This window comes from Dromaius novaehollandiae, chromosome 2 (genome assembly GCF_036370855.1).
Source record: "Dromaius novaehollandiae isolate bDroNov1 chromosome 2, bDroNov1.hap1, whole genome shotgun sequence".
NCBI lineage: Eukaryota > Metazoa > Chordata > Aves > Casuariiformes > Dromaiidae > Dromaius > Dromaius novaehollandiae.
This window is the reverse complement of record NC_088099.1, coordinates 31,619,939-31,643,329: the sequence shown is the minus strand read 5'-3', so window position 1 is coordinate 31,643,329 and position 23,391 is coordinate 31,619,939. Positions and strand designations below refer to the sequence as shown.

Sequence of the window (23,391 nt, the reverse complement as noted above, 5' to 3'; positions counted from 1 at the left end):
TTTGAGTCCCTCCTCCTCTCAGAGCGCTTCAGAAGTAGGTTTATCCTCACAGATGGTAAGCTTTCAGAACCTATTAACTACTTTGCCCTCCATATCTCTATATGTATAGCAGCCTTAACATACTGACTGTAGGCAGGCTTTCTGTTCTGCTCCACACTTGAGCTTACTAAATCCCCTCTCCAGTGTACAATCACTGCATAAGAACCATCAGACACAGCGTGGCCCAGTTCTCTACTGCCTTGTATTTTGGGGAAACATTTGTGTTATAAATCAGTACATAAACATTTCAAAGTCTTTTTTTCAGAAAAATAAGCTTTTTAAGTGAAAAGGCTGCCTGTTAACAAAATTGGTTTAGCTCACATGGAAATTATGGACTTTAGCTGCCCTGCTAAAGAACTGCACCCTCAGTTTTTTAAAAATCCAAGCGGCTGGTAAAAACACGGCTCAACTGATGCTATTCAACCACTGTTTAAAACCCAGCACTTCATGCACAGTAACACACAAGTATTCCATGAAAACTGACCAAAGAAGCTTCTTCACCTTGAGTACAGCTGATCGAAACTGAGTCATCTGATCTGTTCAGGATGGTCACGTAAATTTATAATTAAGATGCAGTTTTAAAGAACACCACCACATACAAATGCTAGCATAGTACAATGAGAGGTATCTTCAATTCTTTCTAATCATAGCTGAGTTACAAGCTCAGATGAAACTTAATTCAACTCGTACATGACCAATTTAATATAAAGCGAATTATGGCATATCACACAAAAACTCCTCTTAAAAGACCAACATATTATTATACCTGTATTTAAGGGTTTTTACAGGAAAATCCAAGACATTTGCTTCTTCATATCGAAGGTGTACACTTTCACTGTCCCCTGTCTGAAGCATTCTCTCTGCTTCCTGTAAATCCCAAGTACAAAGTTTATGAAATTAATCATGCAGTAGAAATCAACTTTTCCATAAAAGTTATACAAGCTCTATTAAGGGCCAACTAGCAGTTGACTAACTACTGCTCTGCATACAAACACAACAGAATGTTCCTGATGTAGTAAACAGTTTTATCATTAGTCTGAGCAGAGTCAGGATCTCAGCTCTACTTCACTGCTTTCCTCTCCCACCTACACCTACCTTCTAAACTAAGGAAAGACTCAGAAAAATTGTGTGAAAACACTGTTTCTGACTTTCCACTTTCCCTGCTAATTTTAATCACAAATAAGAGTCATAACTTACAAGAGCATCACCGAAACAGCGTCTTTTCCTGCCCTTAATTGACAGTAATGGTTATCCTGGCGTTAAATCTCATCAGTAAAGAATTTCAAAATGTTTGTTATATTTCGGTATAAAGTCATATGCTTGTGCCACTTAAAATTCTTTTAATTTAATGTTATTGAGTATTTTCTAGTAATTTACAACATGCTTAGTTTGATTCTTTTTTTTGTTGTTTTTTGTTGTTGTTTTACACTTACTGCTTTTTCCTTTTTCTTTTTGTCATCTTCTTTCTTCTTTTTACTTTCTGGCATAAGATCATCAAGCCAGCTAAGCTCTCTTTTGGTGAAACATAAATCCATGAGCTTGCGAATGAACACTAATGCTAGAACCTTAAGGCAATCATAAATGGAATTTATGTTAAACTATTTAAATGAATAAATATGCACACACAGTTTCAGCTTATTCAGTATCTTTAACTAAGGACCTTTTTTGTAGTACTAGTTTTATCTTATTACATAGTCAAATCATTTCCACTTTCTGTAGTTATTCACAACCAAATTGCTTACTTTCAAGGAAACAAAAAGCCTTTGCGTTTCAAAAGTGAAAAGCTTATAGCAGAAGTTCTCGTTTCTTTCCTGCTCCCTTTCTTAAGGCAGCAAATATGTTCTGAAGAGATCTCAGATGATGCACACGCTCTTTGAAAATGCATAGCTTGTAGGATAGATAACTTACCATCATAGGGAAAACAACAGCAGCTGCAGAGGCTTTAATCACCCACAACAAAACTAGACAAGTGAGCTGAATAACTGTAAAGATATGGACCTTCCAGAGTGGCACATAACGTAGATATATCAGGTCAGGTTGATGTTTGGCAGGCATTCCAAACAGCTTTATACGATCAAAAAACTGCATTGAAAAATAAAAATCACTCTTCAGTTAATGATCTCCTCCTCTTGAAGGCAAGAAAAACATTTCTGGGAGACACCAGCAGCAGATATTAATCCCAACTAAAATTGTAGTGAAGGACAATGAAAATGTTGGGGGGGGGGGGGGCGAGGAAGCAGTGTTGAGTGGCTGTCATTTTTAACATCATTTCTTCAACATTTGAGAATACTTCATAAATTTACTGCTCAGCTAAACTACTGAAAGAATAAACACAAAAGAACTGAGAACTGAAAGCACAATGTGGTAAGAACAAACATCTGAACATGACACTAAAGAAATCATTTTACATCCCACTCTGACAGTACAGGCTAACTTTCATGCTCATGTAGAATAATGTGTTAAAAAGTTTCCTTTTCATTTAGTGTTAAGCAAAAGCAAACTGCTCATTAAAAACAGATTTTACCTGAATGCCTTTTAATGAAGATACTCCCATGTAAAGAAAGACACCATACAAAACTGGCATTGGAATAAACTGTGGAGGAAAAAGACCTACACAATTACTTCTAGAATCAATATACTATATAATATGATAGTTCACATTAGTAAAGGAAATGAACCAAAACATTTTTGCTGTATATTTATTTTAACTGGCATCTGTAAAAGCTGAGGCCCTTTATTTATCTGGAGAATAAATGCAGCACTGAATAGCAAAAAAAGCAGGGAGCTGGGGTAGGACCTACATCCCTTCCCATGACCTATCAAGGCTATCATCATGATTAAAATGTAATTCAGTCTTGACTGCCCATCCACTAGATTTTCTAGATTGCAACCAAGATTTATATTAATGCTAAATATGCTAGTTTATGTGGCTATCTCCTAGGAACTGGATTGAGACTATCAACTTCATGAAACTGCCATATGAAGATTACTTTTGATCAGTATATCTAGCATCTCCAGAGCAAATGAAACAAAAAGAAGCCACACCTACTGAGCTATGAAATTCTGTGAACTATTAAAGGCTAAATTTTGCTCCAATAAGAATATCAATTTAAAGCTTACTAAGATAATGAAGTTGTCCATTGATTTCAGTGACACTTGCATCAAGCCTTTGCAAGTGAAGCTGACTTTGCTCCTGAATTCAAGAAAGTTCTAAATGAATAAAGGACAAGAGATAACTGGAAACCTCAAGAAAAGCTGCTGTCATCAAGCCTGAACAAAGGCTTTTACTGAAACTTAACTGTCCTGCAATAAAATTATGCCTTAGGGATTCATTATTATGTGTGTGCATGCACGCACACACACAATACACACACACACACACACATATATATATAAAATAAAAGCTAGCATCTTCACTATGAGCTATATAATTTGACATGCTAGTTTTTCATTAGTATCAACTTCTACTGCATTAAATCAGCGTATATCCATACATGGAACGAAATTGCAGCACTCTACAGATGCAAGGTTTTCTTTGACTTCCTTCCTTCTTTTGAACGATGACAGCCACTCATATTGAAAAAGGAAAACATTTCATAAAGAAAGAATATCCAACAATACCATTTCTATTGGTTCCCTAAGAAATGAATGTATTAGCTTCTAGGAAGCAACTGTTAAAATGTGAAAGAAACAGCTGAATTCAGCTATCTGCACCTTTACTCCACCTTTCATTTTCAAGGAACAGTAACTCTATATTCCTGGGTTTGATTCTGATTGTTCCCATTACACTGCTTAGCTCTTGGTAGCTTTTCTAACAAAGATCATCCAGTCTAAATATCTATCTTGTATAACTTCTATTGCCTTATTGTTCAGACCTTTACATTCTTTAACATATATAAATGTCCAACTATTAAGAATTTATAACATGTAGGTCTAAATCCTAATTTAAAGCTAGCTGTTCACAGATCTATTCCTTCCCATTGCCTAAACTTTAACGCCCATTAGAAGCTACCTTTTTGTAAAAGGACTTGTGACCTGTCTTGAAACCCCTATTACAAAATTCTTTAAAGGTACTAGTAATTATGTATTCTAAGTCATTTCTGCTATTTCGGCAATGAAGAGACAATATTTTCTATTTCTCATTTTAACTATATGGAGTTCACATAGCAAAGCGGAAGTGAGACTGATTTTACTCAAGTCTGAGGAAAAAGCCAACTAAACTGGAGGATTTTATTCCAGTAAAATCTTCAGAAAGGCATTATGAACATACATTTACAAAACAAACAGAGGCCCTAATTTGACTTGCAGAATCTCTATTACATGCAATACTGTATAAGATAAGCCTGAACTTTAAATCTCAAAGTGGGTTTACAGAGCTAGTAGATAAAAGAATTAGAAGTGAACAATGTTATTTCTGATGCTTACTTTAACTGGATGTTTTTGTTTCTTCTGCTACTTTATACTACTTCCACTTCAATAACTTCATAGCTTTACCACATTCCTGTTCTCTCTCACTTTATGCTCTCACACTAAAACTATTAGGACTATATCTGGTAACATGCACTTGGGAAACTAAAAAAATCGCTAACAAGAAAAATCAAGTAACATGGATAAAGATTGCTTTCTTCACTATTTACTACATACCTAGCTTATTCAGATTTAATTTTACTTACATCTCCCCCCATCATTTCTATTCAATTAACATTTGTTGATAAAAAGGCAATTTGAGAATGAGTCTATGCATAGTTTACTTAACATATTAGAGCTTGCTAACATTATGAAACACTAAAACACAATAGCAAAATAAAAAGCGCAAAGCAAACATACTTTTGCAAAAAACTCTCTTTTACCTTTAACACAGAGGTCATGAACACTGACAGCCCCATCAGGACAAAAATCATCAATCCTGTCACTCGCTGTTCACGGATTCCCAAAAACTTTGGTTGCTCTCCTGGGGCAGAGCATTCAGACTCTACTTTCAGGCTGTTAACATGACTTATAGACAGGACAGTTGCAGCAACAAACCATGGTAAGCCCATGATAGAACATATGCCCAACATAACACCAACCATCAGCAGATCAAGATGATAACCACAGCCTTTCTGTAAAATTAAGCAAAGAAATGACTTGCTTATGAACTTACACAATGAAATATGTTTAACTTAGTAGGTAAATAACACAACTACAGAAGTTGAAGATTTTGAGAGTGTCTACAAAATTATACTTGTTCTTTATTAGTAAATAAGGGTATCTATTCAGTGGCTGTTGGCAATGTTTCACAAACTTACAGAATGAATCTAATTTAAAATAAAGTCGACTTACACACTCAAAATTAGTTTGCAGCTTTTCATAAAAGGAACAGACTTTTACCTTCAGCTTATGCTCTTTTCTGTTTATAATAACAGCTGTTATTTGTTGATCCATGAAAATAAGAATGGTACAGAGTAAAGCAGGAACAGCAGCTACCAAGAGTGTCCACCAAGGATTGCCTCCAAGAGGATCTATGAACCATCCCCGGTCTTTTCGAGTAGGCTGAAAAACAAACATCAAAAATAAGAATTAATTCACTAAAATAAAAGGGAAATTTTATTGCTACAAATGTTAGCTACAACGAACAGGTTAACCTAGTTCAGATTACCAAAACTTTTCCTTTGAGAGTCTCTTAATTATATGTTTACATTTTTTAAAAAAATGGCTTTGACCAAAACACTGATTAGCTGTTTGATGTGAATGTGATGTTTATATGGAAGAGATTAAAACAGACCATTCCGTTCCTTGATTTTGCACATCTCCACAAAAGAATACATCTTTTTCAGCCACACTAGAACATAAAGCATAGTCTCTTCTGTCAGATGAAATGTGCACCCAAAATAAAAAGGGTAATTAATTCAATACTTTTTATAAGTCAAAAAATATATTTTTGTTTCTATACAACTCCACTATTCCATTGTCTACGAAATTCCAAGCATTTAAAAAATTAAGGTTTTTTTTAGGAGGCTTTATTTCTTACTTCAAATTTCTCTGGAACATGAAGCTTAGGAGAAGGTACTCCTACAAGATAGTCAATCAAAACCATGATTACTATGGTCAGAAATACTGCAAAGTCACTGATGGTAGAACGTACCTATAAAGAAAAGACCTTTGTTAACACTTGCTTTTCATCATTATAATTTACATACAGGGAAAGAGAATTTTCTCCACTATAAATAGTGTTTAAAGTCTACTTATATCATACACTAGACCACTGAACATTATGTTTTCTCACTTTATCTTTAAAAATTTAAACTGTCTGTCAGCATAGCTTAGAGTTGCAGAGTATTTTGAACTACTGTTCATCTAACCAATAATCTCATTCCAAGTGATCTGCCACAAGAAAGAATTACTTCAAATAACTCCCTCATCTTCATCTATTCAGTCTTCTTAGGTCTACTGGGAGGCTGGGCCATCACAGCTGGTCTCTTGTAGCTTAATTCAGTGCTACCATTGAATTGTTCTGAAATCAGTGTTCATTCATTTGATGTTTAATTGCTATGAGGGGTATACCGTGCAACAGATTCAGGTTGTGAAAGGTGACTTTAAGAAATATTAAGAACATGTTGTATGTATGGCTTGAGGTTCAGAGACAATCCTTCCACTTTATTTTGGCTAGCAGAAATACATAGTGCAAATCAATCCAAGGACAATCACTGTATAAGCCCCTATAAGGGAAAGTAATTCCTTGAGGAATAGCACAGAACCCTCCAAACATCACTGGTCTGGGGAAAGCAATCAGTGTTCTGTACTACTAGGTGAGGAACACTGTGGGAATACAGTCATTCCAGATAATACTTGGTAATACCCCATACAGAATGATAGATATGCTTAAGTGTCTTAATATTTGGAACATCTCAATAGAACTAAAGGAAAGAAGGTAGTAAGCACTGAATTTTCAGCAGCCAATTTCATTACTCTAATGCCTTATTTTTCCACAATCATTCCCTAAATTTTTGTTCTTAATTTCTTCTCATGTCTTAAAAGAAATGTGGTCAAAATTATACTCATAATACAAAGTTTTGAGGGAAAATAAAAAAAAAAATCTGCTCCATTAAATTACCCTAACATGTACAAAAAAGTTTATTCCAAAAGAACAGTCAAATCTAGTCAGAATTACCTTAGTTGGGAAATAGCGTTTGGTCTTGAATTGCTTAAGAAAAGAGGAGAGGAAAAATGTTGTAAAAAACAGTATGACAGACCAGAAAAGAACATCTGGAATATATGGTCCATGATGACCACAAGCTGATCCATGAAACACACCATGAAATTCAAAACATTCCTGCAAGGAGAAAAACCTCATTAAATTTCTAGTCTTTGAAACAGATTCATTCAACTTAACTTGTAACCTTTCAGTATAAAACACACCTAGAAACAACTTTATAAGAAATTAAACAGTCCCAAAGATTTGTGTGCTGTCTGTTCCAAAAGAGTCACAATAGCCACTGCTGATTTTTCAGGATGCCAAAATGCTAGGAGGTGGCCCAACATGGAACCACTTGTTTATATTCACCTCATTTCTGTCCTATTTCTGAAAGCATAACAACACTGAATGTGGTAAATAAAGGCCAACGACTAAGTCCAGTAAAGTCAGACCATCCAACACTGACTCTCAAGTTGAAGATAAAAATGAGCTCTCCCTAGAGAGAGTAGACTAGAAAACATTGGTGAGACATAATAAACACTAAAGAAGCTAAAGAGCACAGACAAAACTGAGGTTTTTCATAGTATTTTTGTTGTGCAAAGTACTTCCTGCTTTCCATGACTACAGATACCCAGAGGCTCTGACACAAGAACCACCCATACAGAGATATCTTACTGCCATTTTAAATATCCTAAGATGTCAAAGATTTGCATGTTAAGCTGGCAGATGCAACACAAAATCTATAGTAGATCCAAATCCTTGAAGATGCAGGTGGAGGCCAGATGGAACATGCCAGAGCATTCAAAAGCCTGTAAATGTCTGTGTTTAGGCAACTGAACTCCATCCAAGTAATAACCAATCAGCAAAAAAAAAATGTTTCTTTCTAAAGGTATTCAGTGTTACTTCTATGTAATAAGGTTCTTCCTTTCCACCTACCCACAAAATCAGCTTTGTTGTGAAATTTCCAGTACAGAAGGTAACATTTTAAAGTCTATTCTTTGAATAACCCTCCCCTTTTTCTTTTAATCTTCAGTTTTCCAACCCATTATTTTCTTCCAATCAATTTTTATAGTCAGTTTCTCTCATTCTCTTGTAATTTTATACTAATATCTAACATGAAACCATGAAACATGTATGCTACTGCACTTTTAACTTCAGATTCCATCTTTGCATCTTCTTAAAAATATTTTACTCTTCCTTTGCAGCAAATTGAAGGAAGCAATCTCCTCTTTATTCAGCTCAATATATTCATCTGCACTTCACAAAGACAACTGTTCTGCCTGCCAGAATTAGAGTGGTTATCTCAAACAGCTATTTATGATATCAGCGTTTACTGACATGGACTCACTCATCAAATGTACAATGACTGCAATTCCCTCAGCTTAAAGCATTGTGGGAGAAACAGCAGTGTTCAAAATACAGTTTCGAAGAAACCAGTTGAAGTTCAAACTAAGAAAAAACTTAATAATAATAAAAAAATAAATCAAGACTGGTATTGTGTGGGTTTGGGGGTTTTTTATATGTATTTTTTTAAGCTTTTAGATACTTACAGAAACCGTAAGGTTACTCCACACTATAGTTTCCACAGACTTATTCATACTCCCCCACATCAATAAAGTTTCATTGCTAGGATTCTGAGGCTTAGAACACACACACCTGAAAAAAAAGTAAATTCAGAACTCCTCAAGTTCGCTTTTAGGCATATAAAAGAAGAATGTGCTGATTTGAAGTAATTTTTGAGAGTTTAACACAACATTCCATGAAAGAAACGGCGTAAACAGCCCTTCCTTACATGAAATGAAATAGGATTTTGAGGAAGTGGGGGGGGGGAAAAAATCAAAGAAAGAAAGAAACAAATCATTAGAAAGAATTGCTGAACACAATCTGGGATAAAAAGGGTTTTCAAAAAAGATTGAAAGGAAGGTTTAAATTCAAGATGTGCAAGGAACTTAAATTAAGACAAATGCCCTTTTTTTATTTAAATGCATAGTATCATTAAATTGGAAAGGAGAAGCAAGCAAGGAAGAAAATTGTAATAACTTCAAGTAGTGTATCTGAAATTTGAGAAGGATGCTTCTCCCCTGTCTCTCTGCTCTTTAATTGGCTTGATGTAGTCAGTTTCAGTTACCCTACTCGGTCAGCTTTGAGTGCCATCAAAATAATCTACAGAAATATTAACAAAAAGCAGGAAATCTCCTAAAAAGTTTTAAAAGCTATTTTTCTTTAGAATATTATAGACTGCTCCATCAGAAAACAGTAATTTAAACTGTTTTAAACTAGTGATTTTCACACGTTCAGGAAGATACTGGCCTTGTAGTACAAGAAAAAAAACTTTAAGAATGCAAACCTAAATTTTACAAAAACGTAGGCTAAAATACACTGTATTATTTGTAAATATTTTTACATCATTGGACTAAACCACCACAAGTATCTTATATGACTGAAAACAGATTAAGATTTTAAGATTACAACAGCATACCATCTCACAATGACTCAAAATTCACTTAGTCCCACCCTTTTCACACCAAAGACAGACTTTGGAATAGAGCGCCATGAACCATCATATTTAAACATTTGGTGTAGATGACTCAATTTCAAAAGCTGCTTTTCAAACCAGACATATTGCTAGCCTCTACAAGTTTATGGATCTTTTGCTTTCTAGAATTTTGGTAGAGTCAGCCAGTTATTTTATATTTGGCATGCCTACTGATCTACATGTAACCAAAATTGGTCAGACTAAATTAAGACACAATATTTGAGTATGTAATAGGCTAACTGAAGATGTAAAAGCAAATATGTCTAAGATTTTTATTTTTTTTAAGTGTACATTTCAAAGTGTACCTACTGCAGTGGTTCTCAAACTTTCTGGATGGCAGAACCCTTTGTGTCAGACAGGCTGATACAAATACACCTCGGTAAAAAGCCAACACATTAAAAACTGATTTAGTAGGATATTGTCTTCAAGTAAAGCTATTCAAGTACCCCAAAGTGTAAGCTCAACTTGTAAATATTTATATAAAGGAAGAGAATCAGATAATAAACCAAGAAATAAGTCTCAGATCAAATTCCTTTTTTCTAGGAGATTCACTGATATTGAAAAACAGAAGATAAGAACTGTGAAAGAACAAGGTTGCATGCTGATAGTATGAAGGGAGAGAAGAAAAAAATATTAGATATGGATGGCCAAAAAGTATCTAGACATGCAAAGCACAATGCTGAGGGGACATAAAAAGATAAAGTGGCAAGTTTAAAAAGTGTATGTCCTCTCTTGATAATTTAATCCTAAAATAACAGCAAAAAGAATTAGGAGAAGATTGAAAAGCAATTATTCCTCTCATGCACAGGGAGATGAAAAGCAATACTCCGTATAAGCTAGCTGCAAGCAAACATCAACTTAAGAATCCTCAGAAGAGGAAGGGGTTACAATAATAGGTCCGATGAGGGGAAAGGAAAGCATCTTTCGTCATTGGATCAATGCAGTAACAAGAACAAGCATGCTTAAAGAGAGCTGACAGGCAAATCTCTAAACAAATACAATAAGGATTAAGAATATCAGCAAGTACGGAAGTGGAAATCCAAGAAAAGAAAGAAAAACAGGAAATGGAATTGTATTTGAGATTATCTTCTGGCTGTTTTAGCTGAAGATGTTTGTTCCCCACTCCCTTCCCCAAAGCACGGGTGGATAACACAACAAACAGGAATAATTTTAAAAGGCCAGATCTTCTACACCCTCCTGATCAAAAAAAATACAGAACAAAACAATAACAAAGCTCATGGCACATCCAGAAAGACAAGTGTGACTTCTCAAAAGGAGCTCGAAAAGCTGTCATACTCTCCCTTCTCTACCCACATGGGTCTGCCTACACTAGCATGGCAGAACACTACTGGGAGGCAGGAGATGGGGGAAGACCTACAAACACATTGGACAGTTTCTGCCAGATGATTTTAACTTGCTTACAGAGGAGTCCAGTGAGTCCCACAGCCAACAAAACAGAAGGATGAACAGCCAAGAGAAAGGAGAAGGGGGGAAAAAACAGGAAGAGTTAGTGCAAACGCACTCCCATGGCTCACTCTTGGTACATATGGGTATGGGTGTGTGTGCAATTAGAACTTTTGGGAATTAATTATAGAAAGGTATTTAAAAAATTTTAGGTGCTTACTAACATTTCATAAGTGTTTAGCATTGTGGTTTATCCATTGTATTACTGATCCTGAATGTATAGGTCACTGATTGACAGTTCACTATGTGTTAATGAAATCAGTGTCTTTGATCCTGATTTGGTTTAAACTATGCAAACTGAGCAGTTTTTCCCTGCAACAGTCTTGCAAGACCTTGCTTATTATATTACTCAAATAAAATAAAGTTATTTTAGTATTGAGAGTTTTACACCTAATTACTGATCAGTAGAACCGTTAGTTCTACTACGGCAGGACAGAGGAGAAAATGTGACTCTATTGTACGTAGTATTGTTCTCCTTTTTCTTACAAAAAATAAATTAAAAAAATCAATTATCTCCCCTACTTACTCTAGAAAACAAAGCTGCTTAAAGGTGTTAACTTCCTCTTCCTAGTCCACGAAAGTTGCAGAAGCTCTCATTACCCAAAGCCCTCTCACCTCAGGCCATGCCCCAGCAATCTGGGAATAATCCTCACCCAAGTGGGAGAAGCCATCCTGATTTCTAGAAATGGCAAGACTGGATTCCTGTCCAGCTAATGGCACAGCTTGGCTTTTAATCAAGCTTTCAACCAAGGTTTAATCAGACAGAACAGGCAGCTGTCACAGCCCCTCATCCCTTCCAACCATCCAAAGCTATCACAGAAAATTCAATTCCACTTCATCCTGAATAGAATTTTTCTGAGGTTTCTCATGCCCGTAGCCACCCCCAGCCTTCCTCCTACCCTCCTGGAAAGGGGCACGCACTGTAGTTTGATAAATGGTATGTTGCTGTAATACAAAATGTTTCCTTACATATTTTACTAATGAATAGAAACCTGATACTTACGAATATAAAGTCAGTTTATCCAAATCATTGTGCATATTGAAGGCATACAATTCTCCCAAATGAAAAAGCTTTTCCAATGCCTCATAAATAAATATGATGCATATAAGTGCTGCAAAAGCTTCTTCAGTAAATCGAGTGATGTAACACACAAGGCTGCTGGCATCTGTTGCTACAAGTACTATGCATAAAAATGCAGTCCACAGACCAATGCTAGTTCGCAAGGAGAGGTAGGAAAGCTTATAGTCTCTGTTTAAAAAAAGAAACAAACATTTAATTGAGCCTAAAATCATCTATATCATGTCCTACTTCAAAACAGATACTGAGGCCAAGACCTGTAATTCATCACTTCTTTCTTCCTAGAGGGCACTTTTCAGGCAAGCAGAAACTTTTTTATCTCATCTTCCACCAAAAGTAGACAACCTTGCAAGGTATTTCTAGAATTCAGAGTATAGTTACCTAGCTTGGGAGGTACTACAGGGATGTTCTTTCCAGCACTACCTAGATGAGCTTTCCTGGAGGGTAGATTAATTCCCGCAGAATTAAAGCCAGCACCCGCACATGGTCAGAACATCATTTTGAGTTAGATCCTGACCACTTCTTAATCATCAATTTTCTTATTAAGGCCCATCCGTGCCTCAAGCTATGCCATGAGCATATTAAAATTTCTTGCCATTCCCTTTGCATCTTCGTGGACTTTCACTTTTAATAGATGCCTGCTTTAAAAAAAGTATTTGAATAAGCTAGATATTTAGAAAGTCCATCAAACTAACATCACTTACCTGCAAAATTTAAATAATATTTTTTCAAATACTAGAACTGGTCCGGTGCTCCCCAAAATAGTAAGAGGTTGCCCAGCAAAGAGAGAATAGGCAATCCCAGTTAATGAGGCTCCAAAGAGAGACTCTATTGCACTCTGTTTGGGGGAAAAGAAACTGCTGTAACTACGCTGCCTTTCAGGTTAGCATTTAACACCACATCTGCATAAACACAGTTTTAAGATGCATTAACTTAGAAACAAGACAAAATGTAAAAACATTAAAACCAATATTGATATTTGAGACACAAGAATGGATAAAAGATTTAGAAAGCTTCACTCCTGAAAAATCTAAAAGCTATCCAAAAGTTTTAGAACAAGTTACTAGTTCTGCTAGCTATGGAGGAAAAACATAGCAACAGTTATTAAAGATAAAAAGTCTACTCAATATGTGGTTTAAGAAAATGGAAAAAAATCATCTGTCTCTGTAAATAAAAAAAAGAAGTATATACTGCAACATACCTGTACCAAAGCATGATACGGTGTGCTGTACCAAACCTGCATCAGTCAACCAAGTATTACAAAAGAAAAAAAAAACTGATGGGCAAGGGGATGGGAGAGGGGGGATGCAAATTACCGAACAATATCTGTTTATGTATACATGACACCATAAATAGATGACCAGTAAACCAATGTCCCACCTGGTAATGCATTTCTTTTCATTGAAGAAAGATACTTATTTCAGTTCTTGAATAACATGTTTTACTAGTATACTCTCCATTTAAAAAAAAGTTACAATGCACCTCAGAAGAGAGAGGCAGGGCTATCTAGAACCTAAAATGATGTTAAATCTACTTTAATAGTTAACTACACCACTTAAAATTGTGAGAAGTCATGAATTATTGAGTTCCTGATAAAATTTTTGAAATTTTTGAAAATATTTGCTATTTTGCAATTATGCAAGCCTGGGAAAACAAAAATTATGCAAGGTTAAACCCCAATTCAGGAAAGCTTCTAAAATGGGACAAAATGCTTTACTGAGCTGGGGTCGCTAAAAACAAGACACCAGTCCTTTGTTCATTATATTAGAAAAAAAATATTGTAAACCCCCCAGTCTCTTGTTCAGCTACTACCTTTGAACTAGTGTTTTTGCTTAGTCAATGCATTAACCTTGGGGCTCTCAATCAGGGTGGCAGGGACAGGGAGTGCTGTGGAGGTGATGACCTCTGGGAATACAAGGAAAAGGTCTGAACACAAACTGTGTACCTTACAAAGTCAGCTACTGTGCTTGAACATGTGTGCAGTAACTAAATTTTATATTCAAATGATGCACACCAAGTATCTGAAGGCAGGGACAAACCTGCAAACAATCCCAGATAGCTAAAAGAAAGAAGGTATTTAGGAAGCAAGCTTTAAAAAGGAGCATATTTTCATAGTTATGCATAGATACATTCAAAAATGACATTTTGATAACCACAGGAAAACCTATTCCTAAAATTAGAAAAAGAGTGCACAGAAAAGACACAAAGTATTTCTGCATTTGCTGTCAGCTTGAAGTGCTACATCAGAAAATAAATATCCAAGTCAACTGCATTATTTGCAAAAGATACAACTGTGAACTGTATTCTAATACATCACAAGCTCAAAATTTGATCTGAGAAGTATAATGAAGAATTTTATAGCATCATTACAAGCTTCACCAGAATCTTAAAATTTGTAAAGGAAATTTTTGAATATATCTTTCCCCTCCCGCAAAAGATTGAGCCTTATTTTTTGCAATAGATTTAAAAAACAGAAAATACACTTCAAATTAGTTTAGTCACAAGCCAGCTGACACAAATGCTAACTTACTAAAATAGCAAACGTAAGTACTTTTTCCCTACTCCAAATTATACAAAGCACAACCAAGTATTTTGGTTAAAAAGGCGTTTGGTGTTATATACTCTCCAACATTAACACTGCCAACATTTTATAAGTTTATTCATTTATATTCAGGTCTTTTACAACGAAGAGTATTTTCTGTTCATAAACCTTAGCCATCTTTTTATTGATAAGAAAATACCATTAGTGAAAGCATACATTTTGCCCATTATTTAAACACACAATGTACTTCCTCTAATGTAGGCATTATCATCCTCATAGGCGTACTACTCAAGGCCAGTACATATTCTTGGCTATCCACCTTGAGCCTCCGACTTTGCCTAAAGTAGGCCTAGTGGGATGGTGCACCTTTACTGCTATGTATTATTTTTATTTAAGAAGCCCAAAAGAAGGCAATGCAAGCCCTTTCTCAATTCATGAAGCTATTCATCCAGTAAGGCAGGATAACTTTTTTTTTTTTTTTTTTTTTTTTTTTTTTTTTTTTTTTACCTCCACTGTGCATCTTCTCCTGTTCACATGGGTTCCCCACATTTTCCACAGCAATTACCTTTTGGGGGAAGATCTGCTTTTGGGCAGGCTAATCAAGTGCTGTGGGTAAATTCTTCAAATACAAGTGTAAATAAATGAGACAAATGCACACAGTGACTTGCCTCTGAAGGTCTAAAAGCCTGGCCACTACCATTCTTTGTACTCACTATTCTGCCTTGTGTAGCTTCTCCCAGGAGCCCTCCAAAAGTGATTACAGGAGACATACAGGCACAGTATAGGAAAAGAATCGAGGCCAGGCACTGCAGGCTTAATGCATCCTTGAAGTCACTCAAGAAAAAAGGTGCTTTCCTTTTGATGTCAAGTATCAAACCACCAAAAAGCCTAAATAGGTGAGATGAAACTCGTCAAACTGTACACTGAAGGATTCTAGCTAGTTCAAAACTATGGGCTACACAAGAATGCCAGTGCCTATTGCCAGCACAAATTAACTATTTCATATTCCAAATTAAAGCATAACACAGTTTAAAATGTAAATGAATTTTATCAATTCCAATTTGGTAGTTTTCAAAAATACAGTCAAGCAGGTCATTATCCATATTTTTAAAAGCTGGCTAGGTATTGTTGCATATAATGGGCTAGATAATGAAAAAAACATCTTTGCAAATGATTTCACCAAATACACGTACAAGACAAATCCGCCTAATGATTTTCAGAACACGGAATATGCATGCAAGAAATATGCTAAAGCTCAACCAAGATGACTGCATCAATACTTTTCAATGTCAAAACTGCAGTAAGTAGTTTTAACTTTGGTTTTAATCCAAATTCTCTACATACATATAGTTAGCTTCATAAATAAATTTAGGTCTATCATCTTTAACAGTGGAAAAGTTTTGAGCATTGAGAAATTTTACAAAGGGAAATATGAAAACAAACATATGTAAGTCAATTTAACTGGGTAAGTGATTAGCAAGAAATTAAAAGATTTTTGGTAGCTTTTAAAAATTTTCAAAGCCCATATCCAAAATATTAGGTAAAACTTGTACCTACAAAACACATAGTTTGTTGTGGATTATAAAGGACTAATTAAAAAAAAAAAAAAGAAAAGAAAATTATTCCATTCCTACAAAAAAAACAGTAGTTATCTAGAGATAATTCTATGGGTAAAAATGAACTTAGTCCCACATACTGCATGAAATAAGCCAAGAAATTAGCATAATTAAGCCAAAATGGTAAAAAAATCAATACAAATCTTTATCCTTCTTGCAAATAAATGAGAAAGACACATTTCATTTGGAAGTTTATCATATTGGATGTAACAACTCTGTACATCTTTTCCAGAATTTCTCAGTTGATTTAACTTCTACTCTCATATCTGATGAGATATTAAGCTTTAATCTTATCCAGGTGTATTATTTCTGATGTTGTGGATTTTTTGACAATTATTTCAGAATTGACAGAGAATTGCAACTGAAATAAATTTCTTCAATTTTATTTCAGGTCTAAAAGAAACCTGACCAAAACAGTATTTTCTCCCACTTAATATTCTTTGTTGTTCCATTTCATACCTGTTTAATAAAATGGATTTGCATTAATGGAAATTTTCAGTACCTAGCCCAGTACTGAAAACTGTATATTTCTGCTATAATTATGACAATTGCATACTCTCAATAATTAAAATTAAAAAACAAAAAGAAAACACAACTCTTAAGTCAGCCAGTTAAATAAGGCAGCATCATATATGAAATCCTTCACAAACGTGTTGAGAAATATTGCCACAGGTTTGAAAATGCTTTAAGCAGACTGGTAGTTATAGGCAAGAACCCAACACTTGAAAAGGAGAAAGGATGCGCCCTGACACTTACACCATGAATTTTTAGGCTAAAAATGTCATCATTAAAAACTGTGAAGATTTATCACTTCTATTTCTCTGTAGTAACTAGTATTTAGGGGAGTGAACACACCTTCCAGTTCTCTCAAGTTCAGGTCCAGCATGATGGCCTTCTTCTTTGAGAGTCTCTCCTGTAGGAGTAGATCCGTTTGGAAACTTAGGTATCTTCCTTTTCTCCTACAGCAAAAAAGAAAAAAAAAAAAAAAAGAAAAAAAAAGAAAGGAATACTCCAAGACTGGTCTTACACTAAAACAAGTAAAATTCAAACCAAGTATGTAGACACTCCAAGCCTTTTAAGTCTTTTTCATATTTCTAACTTATTAGCAGGCCCATATTTGCCAAATTCATCTTTTGTTGAATACAGATGACTAGAACTGTACAACACTTCAAAAAAGATCTTACTAGTGCCTTGCACAGTGGTATTTCTCTCTCCTGTTTCCACAGGAAATATCTCCCCTGAGACACGCTGAAACAAAGTCTGCCTTTTCAAGGCCACATGATGGTCATGAGGCCTAGAAAGCCAGGAACCAACCCCCTCCCCCCCCCCCCCCAGAAGCCTCTCATTTGTAAGAAACATTGACCTCACTTTATAACAAATATAGCATGTATTTGATGTATAAATGAGAAGTCATTCCTCTTTCAGCAAGCTAACGAGCGCCTCAAAATTCTCAGCCAAGCTTACATTCCTGAAAAGCCTTAGCTGTGCTTACTTTGGAAATAAAGTGGCCGCTTCATACTATTTATGAGATAAACTGCACCGCTGTCATCCCCTTTATATTCTGTCTATTCTCCTAAATCATCGCATAATTCAACACCAGCATCACCCTTCAGAATCAAGGGTGCTTCTCTCTCACACACTTGACCCTCATAGCAGGAATTCCCTCAATTGTAAGGAGGGAGAGAGGAAAGAAGTCTGGGTCCCTCTGAGGCCCAACCTCTCCATGGCTCTCATTCTAAGCTTTGTATCACAACTGAGTAACATGATCCATTTTCATCTATTTCATAAACTTCCTGTAAACATATTTGCTAGCCAATATACAGCATCAAAACTATTTTCAGCCAATGACATATGCAAAAAAAAATTTTTTTTTTTTAAGAAATACAAGGTTCTTCTGACCACTGTTAGATTAATACTCAAATTCATACTGTAGACCCAGCTACAATTTCAGACCAACCCTCGTAGATCACAGACAAACTCACTTCAGTATTACAGAAGTAAATACAATTTACTTAAAAACATCGTGATACTGATCCAACACATTTTTTTTTCCTCTTAAATGAATGATACACTTTATCTCAAGAGCTAAAGCATCCTTTGGAAGAAACTTTAATGAAGTTCATACTCAATACACAATTTTGTATATTTTAACTTACATTTGGAAATGATGCTTTCAGAATAAAAACCACTGGACCCACCTACTGGATTTCCAACCTGTTTCCCCCCCCACCCCTTTTCTTTTTCTTTTTTTTTTTCTTTTTTTTTTTTTTTTTTTTTACCTGGGAAGGAACACTTTTTGGTGGTTCAATTCGTATAGATGGATCCCATTCTCCTGGAGGCAGGACTGTCACTTGGTCTAAAAACTCATCAATTCCTGATAATAAATCATTTCTATCTTTAGCTTTATAAGCAACATCATGGAAAACCTATAAGGAAAAAGTACCCACCATTCAATTATTTATTTTTGAAAGAGGAATGGATCACAAGGGACACAACTATTTAAAAAAAGGGAATGGGATGGGAAAAAATTTTAAAGGCCCTCCATAATCAGGCTTTTACTTCACTTGCATACTTTTGCATTAAGAACTATCTGTATGTACACCCATATAGAACATAAAACAAGGATTCTGTGTTTTAATCTCAAAAGGAATATTGAATATATTTCTAAAATTCATTAAAAAGTTCATCTTCAGTATTCAGTAAGTCAAAGCAATGTACTATTGCCAAGATAATTCTGCACTACAGTCACAATGCCACTGTACTGTGCTAAATCAGGAAAAAAAACTTAGAACAACCTTAAAACCAAAACACAAATTGTTAAGAACTTCACTTATATACCACATATCCTCTAGTTTAATTCATTCTAGAAGACTTAAGAAACACATGAAAGCAATCTTGTTTCCTTCTACTACTCAAAAAAACAAAAAAAAACAAAAGACCCTGAAAAACTGTAATAAAACTACACTCAGTTTCAAAGACCACAACCACACAAACTTTGAATTAACGGTTTAAAACTAAACAGGCAGTATTTAAACAAAACAATCCCTGAATTCTGAAGATGCACTTTATATAGAACAACATTGTTAGCTTTGGTATTAAGAGCTGTTGCAGAAGATTATCCTAAATTGCCTCTACACATACTGGAACCTGAACTATTTGTCTCCAAAAACGCAACCATTAAGTCTAACAACTATATATTAGAACTTTTAAGCCTATGTAGGTCTTTTTAGACCACTGAGCAATTTAAATTTTCTATTTCAATGATCTACAGCACTGCTAAAAATTAGTCTACCTAAAAAATCAGAAGCTGCAACTAAAATTAAGTTAAGATTCAGTTCTCATTCAGAACAAATACTATATCACTTTCTAACTAATTATGAAATGACCAATATCTGGGTTAAGTTTCCAAAGTTAAAACTGCTCCAGCAATAAAGAAATCCTAAAATTTCTACTAGTTCACCCTATTCGTTATCAGCACTTCAGCAGGTGGCGCTCAATCCAAAGTCAAAATTGGAACAACATCATAATTTTACTCAGTAGGATGAGAAATTGTTTTAAAAAGTCCCGATTCCCCCGTGCTCTTTAAAACTGTCCACCAGAGCTCTAAGCCTGAAAAATACTTAGTCAATGCCTAGTAAAATTCTAATTTTGATCATTCAGTCCTGCTTTTCTAAGAATATCTGTGATGATTCAATTGCATGCATTCTTAAATCTTCTGTCCTAAATAGTTACGCAGCTTGCTGTGTGCTTCATATCAGATGTAGCTGTTTAACAGTAGGAAAATGAAATCCATAAACCACAGCTAGAATATCTCTTCAGAAATATATTTAGGATTTCTACAAGAAAGGCAAGGGAAAAGAATTCATTTACCATTATCTAATTCACTGAGCTTTTACTGTTCTTCATTTAACCAGTTTGGTTCCTTTTCTCTAACCTGTCATTCCAGGATATATTTAAAAGCAGTCAGTAAATACATTATTCTAAACTTCTTTAACTACGTGTGTTTGAAATACATCACTCACATCATCTGTCATAAGCGTAGCTATTGATCTTCCAATTTCATGGTACTGTGGTGCTTTGCCTGCTGGTCCCAGCAACAAAAACAAAAATCTATGGAGGAAACAATTGAGACAAATCAGTAAGGCTGGCTCATTTGAACATTATCAGAGGATTCTTTCAAACTAATGTTTCAGGAAAATTTGATGATGAAGTAAAAATGTGTTCTTCACAGCTTCAGATCTTACAGACTGCTGCAAGACTAAGACAAGCTTCAAAGTCATTACTGAAACTTTAATACTGAACTAAAGTTACTCCGAAATCTTAATTAAGCCTAATTTTTCAACAACGTATAATGCTATAACTGGAACAGAAATCCACAGGCTAGAGCCCAACAAACATTTCCTCTGGATTACAGCCTTTCCACCACTCTCATTGACAAAGGTTTTTAGGAGCTATATCACCAGTTCTCTAGCCTATTTGCTGATCACCTCTTCACAGGAGTTACACCCCTCTCACTTGCTGTGTCTGGAGATGTCACCTAATGGATGCACAGATGCATTTCCGGAAACACACTGGCTGTACCCACATAGGCATATCCTGGTCCTGTGTCAGTGGAAAGGAAGGGAACCTACCTGCATTTTGGACACCTAACAAGCAACAGTGACACTCTACAAGACATTTTGGTCTTGTAACTGGGAAGGAATCCAGCCAAGGGATGGGTCACAGCACATGGTCCCAGGTGGTCTCCATTTCCAACCACAATCATCATTTTCACAATTTTTTTAAACAAAAACAGGATCAGTATCTTATAAGCAAAAGGATAGTAATCAAAGAGCGAACCTCAGTAATTCTTTTTACAACCTTCTTACTACACTCTATGAATATGAAATTCCTAAGTTTAACACATTTGAAAAAGTAGCACTTTTTTTTGCTTCACAGTATAAAAGTCTCAACTTTATTCTCTTTGCAAGTTGACTACCCACACCAAAATTGAGACTGCATCTTTAAAATGAAGTTTGCTATTTCAAATCTGTAACTTTTCACTATTCTGAAAAAAAAACAGGACAGGATAATTTCAGCTACAATAATTTGTTTACCCAAATTTATGAATTTCATGTGAAAAACTGAGCACAAATGTCAACTAGTCTCTGAAATTTCTCACATCCCTTTAAAAGAACACTGCCAAAATTCTTTTCACTTTTCATTAGAGTACATATGCTGAAAACCGTGAAGATAAACAAGCATCATGATCATTTTAAAATGTAAAAATCAAAAATTAAAACATAAAAAATCAAAAATAGTTGCCAAATACCATAGAACAGTCCAATTCATCAACATGTATAGAAAATAAAGTGTTCTCTACTAGGGCTTAAGTATGTGTTAGTCCTGTCACATGAAGACATGAACTGGGATCCTCATCGTGTGACCTGCATTTGGGTCACGTGATAAATATACACAGTCACACGTGGTCACAAGACTTATAAGACAGTATAGCAGCGGGCAAGCCAGATGACATGTTCTGGCAGATTCAGAACAGATTCAACCTATCAGCTGCAGATTAGTTACAGCAGTGTCAATCATGTAGATTTGGGTATATAATCCAAAAGGTAAGTTTTTTCACCATCTAGATTATTCATCTAGGCATAGATTTTTACATAGAGAACAGTGTTTCACACTAGACAGACTTTCAGGCTCAGTGGACTCTTCCCCCATCATGCTGTGCTGCAGCTAAGGAAACTGTAACACTCCTCATGCCCATCTTTAAAATGGCAACATAGGCTTGGAAGACTCCTTGCTTTTTTTCCAGGTCATTCATCAGTTTCAATTTTTATGCTTGCTTAAGACGGCATTATTATTTATACTTAAAGCATTCAAAGAATTTTAAGGCAGCTCTCATTACTACAAATTTTGCAGCAAATGATCAGCAACATGTTAGACGAAAGTTTACATTTCTTGACTCAGCAAGTTTAGCATCTACATTTTCATACACACTCTTTTTGAAATCTTAAACATCATTAATTTACTGCATAAGGAAAATCCAGCTTTTGGGGCATTTATTTACCGTGTAGGAACTGGAACCTCTGTGAGGCCTGAGAGAAGCACAGCAGGGGAAAGCCTCACAAATGCAATAATAGGTCTTTCTAAAAAATCTACTTCTCCCACTAACACATTTGATGCTTCTGCTCCTGAAGGAATTTTCCTCATGAAGTTCATATCAACCTATTCATATAAAGATAAAACAAGTGTTTATTTCCTTACAGTTGTTAGCAGAAATTCTGTAACATAATTTTAAATATATCAGTATTTAGTAAATATTTACTCCATAAAGAAAAATATAAAAGGAAATAAAATATCCCACAATACATAAAAAGACAAACATACATATAAAATGTCAGCCAGCCATCTATTAAACTATTTTTCTAGAAGTCAGCATTACTACTACCTATTATATTCTAAAAGCCTCCAAACTGCATAACCACCTTTTTAAAATTATTTATCATGACAAAGATTCCATGATAGGACATAACTTAACAAGCCTATGCACGATTAAGGAGAGTTCATGTAATTACACGTTTTCTAGAATGTAGCTAGTTATTTCACAGCTTCATATTTCATCTATGTCAGAAAAGGCAAAATTTTGCAAAAGAATTTTTTATGTTTTTTATCCATAAAAAAGACAACTGAAAAACTAAACTTTTGTTTCTGTATATAATTACAGAAGAGCATTAGAAAACAGTACAGCACATGAACTCTTTGTCCACATACATACACACACTAAACACCAGTTACACTGCTATCTAGAGAACTTACTGATGGCCTCTTGAGTCCCACACCAAGTGTGCCACAACTACAGTGCCAGGAGGCTGACTCCTGCCCAACAGGAGACAAGGCAGGTGTACAGAAGGACAGGCCAAGCAAAAACACAAAAACTGTGACAGAGGA

The 23,391-nt window shown here is 35.2% G+C and overlaps 1 protein-coding gene across 5 annotated transcripts in view; it reads right to left on the bottom strand.

The window, feature by feature from the left end:
• The window catches only part of SLC4A7 (solute carrier family 4 member 7), a 101,521-nt gene that overhangs the window by 7,624 nt on the left and 70,506 nt on the right, over positions 1–23,391 (bottom strand). For 3 of the 5 annotated variants that reach the window (XM_064506148.1, XM_064506149.1, XM_064506150.1), the window contains exons 8-23: positions 22,511–22,668; positions 20,472–20,559; positions 18,729–18,875; positions 17,305–17,408; positions 15,547–15,721; positions 12,996–13,129; positions 12,217–12,462; positions 8,764–8,869; positions 7,190–7,351; positions 6,050–6,163; positions 5,410–5,571; positions 4,890–5,141; positions 2,564–2,632; positions 1,948–2,121; positions 1,473–1,604; positions 806–906 (exon numbers count right to left, since the gene is read on the bottom strand). In XM_064506148.1, coding sequence (XP_064362218.1) covers positions 806–906; positions 1,473–1,604; positions 1,948–2,121; positions 2,564–2,632; positions 4,890–5,141; positions 5,410–5,571; positions 6,050–6,163; positions 7,190–7,351; positions 8,764–8,869; positions 12,217–12,462; positions 12,996–13,129; positions 15,547–15,721; positions 17,305–17,408; positions 18,729–18,875; positions 20,472–20,559; positions 22,511–22,668 — 2,324 coding nt within the window. Of the gene's footprint in view, positions 1–805; positions 907–1,472; positions 1,605–1,947; positions 2,122–2,563; positions 2,650–4,889; positions 5,142–5,409; positions 5,572–6,049; positions 6,164–7,189; positions 7,352–8,763; positions 8,870–12,216; positions 12,463–12,995; positions 13,130–15,546; positions 15,722–17,304; positions 17,409–18,728; positions 18,876–20,471; positions 20,560–22,510; positions 22,669–23,391 lie in introns of those variants that run through there. The other 2 variants (XM_064506151.1, XM_064506152.1) reach the window with 2 other exon arrangements.